General features: G+C 46.5%; 1 protein-coding gene across 4 annotated transcripts in view; it reads left to right on the forward strand.

Annotated features, from left to right (window-relative positions):
* The window catches only part of WARS2 (tryptophanyl tRNA synthetase 2, mitochondrial), a 40,197-nt gene extending 34,057 nt beyond the window's left edge, over positions 1–6,140 (forward strand). For 3 of the 4 annotated variants that reach the window (XM_048482798.1, XM_048482799.1, XM_048482797.1), the window contains exons 5-6: positions 797–915; positions 4,435–6,140. In XM_048482798.1, the coding sequence (XP_048338755.1) occupies positions 797–915; positions 4,435–4,883 (568 nt within the window). In that variant the 3' untranslated portion in view covers positions 4,884–6,140. The remainder of the gene's footprint in view (positions 1–796; positions 916–4,434) is intronic. The other variant, XR_007243333.1, reaches the window with a different exon arrangement.
* The last annotated feature ends 1,889 nt before the right edge of the window (positions 6,141–8,029 follow it).

Below are 8,029 nucleotides of genomic sequence, written 5' to 3' on the forward strand. Positions count from 1 at the left end.
GATGGATGGATGGATGGATGTTTAAGTATAGATATACACACATACATACATATTCTCACTCATAAACAAACAAAACATATCAACATACAAAAACACAGCCCACTACACATCATATATTGACTTCCAACTATCTCATATTTGATAAAAGGTTAACTCTAGGTTCATGCATATAATTAAGACATTAGTTCAATAGTTACTTCTTAAGTCCATTCTAGTGTTTACAACCTACTGTTTTCATTCTATTTCAAACCCTGCCACTACTTCTCTATTTAAGTAAGTTTTCAAAAGATATTCTGTAAAATGTATTTCACAGCCAGATTCAACTGGTTGTGGTGGGTTTTCTGGGCTGTGTGGCCGTGGTCTGGTGGATCTTGTTCCTAATGTTTTGCCTGCATCTGTGGCTGGCATCTTCAGAGGTGTATCACAGAGGGATACACTAATAGTATCATCAGCTTTGACATTTCTGAATATTCTGTAATTTTCAGAATCCAGCCCTCTTTTGTTTGTTTTGCTTCTGGGATCTGGCAAGACTGGTCCAGCCTTGGCCATTTGGTTCAGGGCAGGGTACTCTGTGTATGGTCATTAAACCATCAGTAAATCTGGTTGCCTGCTTCTGGGTGAGCTGGTACAAATGCTCATAGGCCTCACCTGCTTAATTTTTGGGGAAGTAAGTGGGGAGAGCACGCCTAAGAGCACATTGTGTCTGGTCCCTTAATAAGGAGAAGGAGTAATTCCAGTCACTGCAAGAGTATTTATGATTTCTTGTGTTTGTATGGGTGTGTGTTGTTATCGGAAGGTCTACGCACGTCCCCGTTGGAGAAGATCAAGTCCTCCACTTGGAGCTGACCCAGGATCTTGCCCGCCGTTTCAACAAGAAATATGGAGAATTTTTTCCAGTCCCCAAAGCCATTTTGAGTGAGTAGCTGGTGTGACCCCTGTGTAAAAAACAAAGAGAGAGAGAAGTCTGTATGTCAAGGAAAAGAGATCCCTTTAAAGAAGAGACAGAGAGGAGGGGAAAGACATATCAAAGTCAAGTGAGTTGAGGGGATGTTTTGCTCATTTATTTAAATACTAAAACTTTGCCTTGAATGCTTACAAGCGCAAGAGTCATGCTAAATGAAGGCATCTGTTGAATCTCATGTGGAAACCCTCTATGTCCCTGAAATTGGGGTCCTACAGGTCATTGTGGGAGCAAAGTTTAAGATCTGCAACAGAGGAAGGAGTCAATGGAACAAACCCTTCCTTCTTCCGGCAGCAGCAGCAGCAGAAGAAGAGTTTGGATTTATATCCCCCCTTTCTCTCCTGTAGGAGACTCAAACGGGCTTACAATCTCCTTGCCCTTCCCCACTCACAACAAACACCCTGTGAGGTGGGTGGGGTTAGAGTCACCCAGCTGGCGTGTGTGGGAGTGCACAGGCTAATTTGAATTCCGCAGATAAGCCTCCACAACTCAAGCGGCAGAGCTGGGAATCAAACCCGGCTCCTCCAGATCAGAGTGCACCTGCTCTTAGCCACTGCTCTTAGCCACTACGCCATTGCTGCTCCAATAGAAATGCTGTTCTATTGACAGAGCTGCAGTAACACGGATGGAACAGCAACTGAAGAGCCAACAGCTCTCCCCCACTCGCTAAATCCTTTTAAAAATAAGATCATCCTACAGACCGGTTGTTCCCAACCTTTTTTTTTTTTTTTTGCTCACATACCCCTCAGCAACGCATTTCCCTAAAATTGTACCCCCATATTAGCAAAACCGCCTATGTAATTTTTTTTCACGTGCCCACAAACTCTGTAGTGCATACCCTGCGGGGTACGCATAGCCCAGGTTGGGAACTACTGCTGTAGACCATTAAAATAAATATTGAGGTGATACAATGGAGAGTGGGAATGCAGGGATTTGTGACAGCTCTCTTGCCTTTGGAAAACCCTTTTCTTTGGTGCTAGTGTTAAGACATCCTTCTTAACTCTTTGAGACTCTGAGGCCCCTTCTGCACATGCAGAATAATGCACGTTCAATCCACTTTCAGTGCACTTTGCAGTTGGATTTTACTGTGCGGAATGGCAAAATCCACTTTCAAATCCACTTGTGAAAGTGGATTGAAAGTGCTTTATTCTGCCTGTGCGGAAGGGTCCTTAGGCACTGTTTGTAACTCTCAGGAACACTGACTTCTGGAGTGTACACATGTTTGTAAGGCCCATTAAAGGTTATATCAAAGACCCGCCATCAGAAACTCATAGTTTTGCAGATAGGAAAAGAATTTCTTTTGTGTCTGAGGATGCCCAAAAGTGTATTTAGAACTTGGCTTCTCGCTCAATGACTAGTCTGAAGGCTGGCCTAAAGTTTGGGAAAGATTTCAGAGCAAGATTTCAGCTGTTGTTTGCTAGACAATGACAACACCTTTCAAAGGGAGCAAAAATGGGGTCATCTGAGAATGTGTTTCCTACAAGAGGCGCAGGCCATCCTGTCTGGAAGGGAGAGGTCGACTCGGTCTGTTACAAGATCTCCATAAGCTTTTAGAGTTTCTAATTGGTCTGTCTGACACCCCATGTTCTGTGGCTGATCAGCTGGACACCTTACCCCAGAGAGGGCCTTGCCCAGCACTGAGGAAAGCAGTGCTCACGTCTAGTGGTAGAAGTAATAAAAGCCCCTAGCCTTTGTGAGTGTTTTCCTGGCATGTACATTAATCTTTGCAACAAGTATGTAAGGCAGTGTCGGCTTTCTCACACGTTGGATGATGCACTTTAAATGCACTTTAGCTGTCATTTCCAATGGAAAATCCTCTTGCAAAAGACTACCAGAGGGTGTTGAAAGTGCATTATCCAATGTGTATGAAAGCAGCCCTTGTTAGGAAAATCCACTTGCAAATATTGTCGAAGGCTTTCACGGCCGGAATCACTTGGGTGCTGTGTGGTGTCCGGGCTGTCTGGCCGTGTTCTAGCAGCATTCTCTCCTGACGTTTCGCCTGCATCTGTGGTTGGCATCTTCAGAGGATCTGATGTTGGGAAAGCAAGTGGAGTATATATATCTGTTGGAGTGTCCAGGGTGGGTGAAGAAACATTGTCTGTGAGTAACAAAGAAGGCAACCAGGTCAATAGTTGAGGGCATCTGAAAAGAAGTATGAGTAACAATGAAGTCTATAGCATGGGAGTAACAATGGAGATAGCAAGGTCACTAGTGGGAGCATCTGAATAGAAGTATCCTGGCCTTTGTTTCCTTTTGTCTATAGTCATCCTGTGTTTGTGTGGAGCTGGTTAGACACTGTCTTGACTCTAGTATTTTTTTCAACACTGGCAGCCAAGTTCTGTTCATTTTCATAGTTTCTTCCTTTCTGTTAAAATTGTCCATGTGCTTATGGATTTCAATGGCTTCTCTGTGTAGTCTGACGTAGTGGCTTTCAGAGTGGTCCAGAATTTCTGTTTTTTCAAATAATATTCTATGTCCAGGTTGGTTTATCATGTGTTCTGCTATTGCTGATTTTTCTGGCTGAAATAGTCTGCAGTAGTCTGGCTGAAATAGTACTCTTTATACTAGATATATATACTCCACTTGCTTTCCCAACATCAGATCCTCTGAAGATGCCAGCCGCAGATGCAGGCGAAACGTCAGGAGAGAATGCTGCTAGAACACGGCCATACAGCCCGGAAACCACACAGCACCCACTTGCAAATAGTTTCTAAAGGGTGATGAAAGTGCATTATCCAATGTGTATGAAACAGCCCTTGTTAGGAAAATCCTCTTGCAAATGGTCACTAAAGGGCAGTCGCGTAGCTACATCAGGGCGCGGGGGGGCTCCGTGCCCCAGGCATGTGCCATTGGGGTCACGAGGGGGGCGTAAAATCACCCTCTGCAGCCCTTACCCCTTTGCCCCAGCTTGCCAGGCCCAGTGGAAGCTGCTGCTGGCCCCCCCTGCCCAACTCCACCAGCCAGGCCTCACGCCCCGGAACAGTCTGGCGGGGCTGGGCTGGGCGGTGGCCCAGCCAGGTTGCTCTTTGCAGCCATCTAAACTAAGGTAAGTGGAGGAGGAGAGCAGGAGTGGGGGGAGGGGCTGTGGGGTGTGTGGCCCTGCCCTCCCACTCTCGCTTCCCCACTTACTTTAGTTCATCTGGTGACCCAGCCAGGCTGCTTTTTCAGCCAGCTGCTCTAGGGTAAGTGGGGGGCCCCCCACAGGGGAGCTCTGCAGGGGCTGGGGCCCACGCACCATATTGCCCCAGGCGCCATTTCCCCTCCCCACACCCCTGCTAAAGGATATTAAAATTGTGTTATCTAGTGTGTGTAAAAGCAGCCATTGTTATCCTCTCTACTTGCTGGTGACTGAAACAGTGGAATGCCAAAGGGCCCCTGTGGAACTGGGGAGTCTGGACACTAGTGGTTTGCCGGTTTGTCTCTACACCGACCATCTTCCTTTAACTCCCTTTTCTCTTCATTGTTTTCTTCAGCCGCACTGAAGAAGGTGAGGTCCCTCCGTGATCCCACCTCCAAGATGTCCAAATCCGACCCTCAGAAGCTAGCTACGGTGAACGTAACCGACACCCCTGAGGAGATCCAAATGAAATTCCGCAAAGCCGTCACGGACTTTACATCCGAGGTGACCTATGACCCAGACCGCCGCCCCGGTGTTTCCAACCTTGTAACCATTCACGCTGCTGTAACGGGGCTCGACGTAGAGGAAGTGGTGCGTCAAAGCTTGGGTTTGGATACCGCTTGTTACAAGACTGTGGTGGCGGAGGCCGTCACTGAAAAGCTTGCGCCAATCAGGAGCGAGTTCAAAAAACTACGAGAAGACGGGGCTTACCTGGAGAAGGTTTTACAGACCGGTGCAGAAAAGGCCAGGAGTCTCGCAGCTCCAGTATATCAGCAAGTCAAAAAGCTAGTGGGGTTTCATTAACCGCAAGAAAAACGTAGCTGGAACCTTCTCATGTTGTTTTGTTTTGTTTTTAGTGGACTATATTCTTTTCCACCGAAGGATAAAAGTACAATTGAGTATTAATCCACCATATCCTAGACAGTGGTGGTGAACCTTTGGCACTCCAGATGTTATGGACTACAATTCCCATCAGTCCCTGCCAGCATAACCAATTGGCCATGCTGGAAGGGGCTGATGGGAATTGTAGTCCATAACATCTGGAGTGCCAAAGGTTCGCCACCACGGTCCTAGAACAACGTTGTACTATATCTTGTCTCACCGAAAGGTAAAAGCTCAATTGTGACCAAATCCCCGTCTTCTTCCTGTGGAATGTTCTGCTGTGGGCGTGGCTCTTCGGGAGCACACCAACAAGCAGAGCGTTCCACAGGAAGAAGTGGGGTGTTTGGTCACACCTGAGCTTCTATCTTTCGGTGAGACAAGGTATAGAATGCTTCGCGGGGGTCCATTGTCTACCTAGTTCTGTTCCCGCACGTTCAAACACAGAAATAAAAAATAATATAAAGCCACCCTCACGACTTTTTAGAAGGCTGAGGAGTGGCCCAGGGAGAGGCACACAGAATTCCGTTCCATGTTTCCCGCCTCCCTCCCTCCCTTCACCTCACAGCTCTTACATTCCCTTTTTCTAGCGGCTGCCATTTTCTGTCAGTTTGTGGAGCCTTTGTGATACCACCATTTGCAGACTGTCCACAGGAGTTTCCTCTGCTTGCTGCTCATCCTAAGGCCATTTCACTGTTAAGATTAGGCCCGGCTGCTCTTCCCTAATGTGTGAGTAAGCATTCAGGGTTACTTGCTGAGTCTGGCTTCGAAGCGTCTGCCCTCTGCGATTACGTCTGAAGTAACAGTGAGGAGAATTCTCTGCAGAATCTGAAAAGCCGACTCCTGCTCTGTCCTCCATTTTTAAAAAGGGGGGAAATGGTGCCTTTTGAAAATGGCAAATTTTGCCAATGGTCGTTTGAGGCACTATAATTGCTCTTTTATCACTGTACCATGTTTAATAATACAAAGAATGATGGTTTTGATGAAGGCTGTGCTTAAAAATGAATTTAATGTTCAAAGACATTCAGGATTATTTTCTACTGTGGAAGCACACTACTTTCCTGCCGCTGCGCTACGGTCCGCACTTTTATCTTTCAGTGGGAAAGAGTAATGGGTTGTCTTTACTCCAGAGTTTTCCAGGAAGCCCTCTTTGTAAAAGTGGAAAATAAAAAGTTTCCATCAGACAGAATGTCCTCTTTCGAACTCAGATCCCCACATGTAGTTCTGGGAGGCTGCAACTAGGAGCAGTGGCGTTCCTGCCTAGCGGCAGGGGGTACCCTATGTCCCCGGGCGCCCCCCATTTGGTCACGTGGGGGCGCGCCAACATTTCAGGGTCATTTGTGTGTTTTTAAATTTTTAAAGTGTTTTTTCACGTTCCAGCCTGCAGGGGGCGCATTTTTAAGGCTATCGGCACCAAAATTTCAGGGTACCATCCAGAGACTGTCCTGATGATACCACCCAAATTTGGTGATGTTTGGTTCAGGGGAAGCAAAGTTATGGACCCCCAAATGGGGTGCCCCATCCCCATTATTTTCAATGGGAGCTGATCTGAGATGGGGGCTACCCATTTGAGGGACCATAACTTTGGTCCCCCTGAACATAACTTCACCAAACTTGGGTGGCATCATAAGAATAGTTAACAGATGATACCCTGAAAATTTGATGACACTAGCTTTAAAAATACACCCCTTCCAGGCACCCCAAGAAATTTGCCCAAGATTCTTTGTTTTGCAGTGACTTTGCTCCATTGTAGCCAATGGGGAATTTCTGAGTGTGTAGGCAGGCTGCACATTTTTGAAGATAGAGGCATCAGACTTTCAGGGTGGCTCTAGGAGGGCCTCCCGGTAATAGCATCCAGGTTTGGAGACCTTTGCTTCTGGGGGTTCAATTTTATGGGCCCCCAAAAGGCTTATTTTGTTTCCCCGCTCCTGCACATGAAAGCCTGTGGGCTGAGTTCTCTCAGAACTCTCTCAACTCCCCCCCCTCACCCAGAAGCAAAGCTCACCAAGATTGGATGCTATTACTCAAGGCCTCTTGGAGCCATCTTGAAAGTCTGGCGCCGCTATCTTCAAAAATGTGCAGCCTGCCTCAGAAATTCCTCATTAGCTACAATGGAGCAAAGTCACTGCAAAACAAAGAATCTTGGGCAAATTTCTTGGGGTGCCTGGAAGAGACGTATTTTTAAAGCTAGTGACACCAAAATTTCAGGGTATCATATGTTAACTATTCTTATGATGCCACCCAAGTTTGGTGAAGTTATGTTCAGGGGAACCAAAGATATGGTCCCTCAAATGGGTAGCCCCCATCTCAGATCAGCTCCCATTGGAAACAATGGGGATGGGGCATTCCATTTGGGCGTCCATAACTTTGCTGCCCCTGAACCAAACATCGCCAAACTCGGGTGGTATCATCAGGGCAGTCTCTGGATGATGCCCTGAAATCATGGTGCCGCTAGCTTTAAAAATGTGCTCCCTGCAGGCTGAAAAAAACACCAAAAATACCCCCCAAAACCCAAATACTTTGCATTCGCATTTGTTAATTTTTGGGCAGGACATAATCGGACAATTTTTGTCCGAATGTGCCCAAATTTGCCCAGATTCCAGCCGAATCTGCTATTTGTTTCATCTGAATCTCCAACCCTCAAAAGTGATGCTGTTTCAGGGTGGGGGAGAATCCACCCCCAAAAAGCATCACTTTCAATTTTGTTTTAACCGGGGACCCCAGATTCTCCCTTTAAGGTAGATTTAAAAGAAGAATCTGAGCTCCCTAGTTTAAACACCAATGAAAGTGGATTCCACTGGAGGTGTTTTGTGAGAGATGATGTTGACATTTTTTTGGTAAATGTTTTGCTGGAGGTGATTTGTGAGAGATTTACAAGCTTAATACCCACTTGCACTGGCTTGGAGTTGTTTCTCAGGCTAACAACCTACCTCATAGGGTTGTTGTGATTAGGAAATTAGGAAAAGAGTTGGTGGGTAGAGAGCCATGTATGTTTTGATGGGAGTGGGAGGTGATTTGTGAGCTGGTCCAAAAATCATTGTTTGGTCATGGTGGGGGCGGGCCCATACACT

This window comes from Sphaerodactylus townsendi, unplaced genomic scaffold (assembly GCF_021028975.2).
Source record: "Sphaerodactylus townsendi isolate TG3544 unplaced genomic scaffold, MPM_Stown_v2.3 scaffold_23, whole genome shotgun sequence".
Classification (NCBI taxonomy): domain Eukaryota; kingdom Metazoa; phylum Chordata; class Lepidosauria; order Squamata; family Sphaerodactylidae; genus Sphaerodactylus; species Sphaerodactylus townsendi.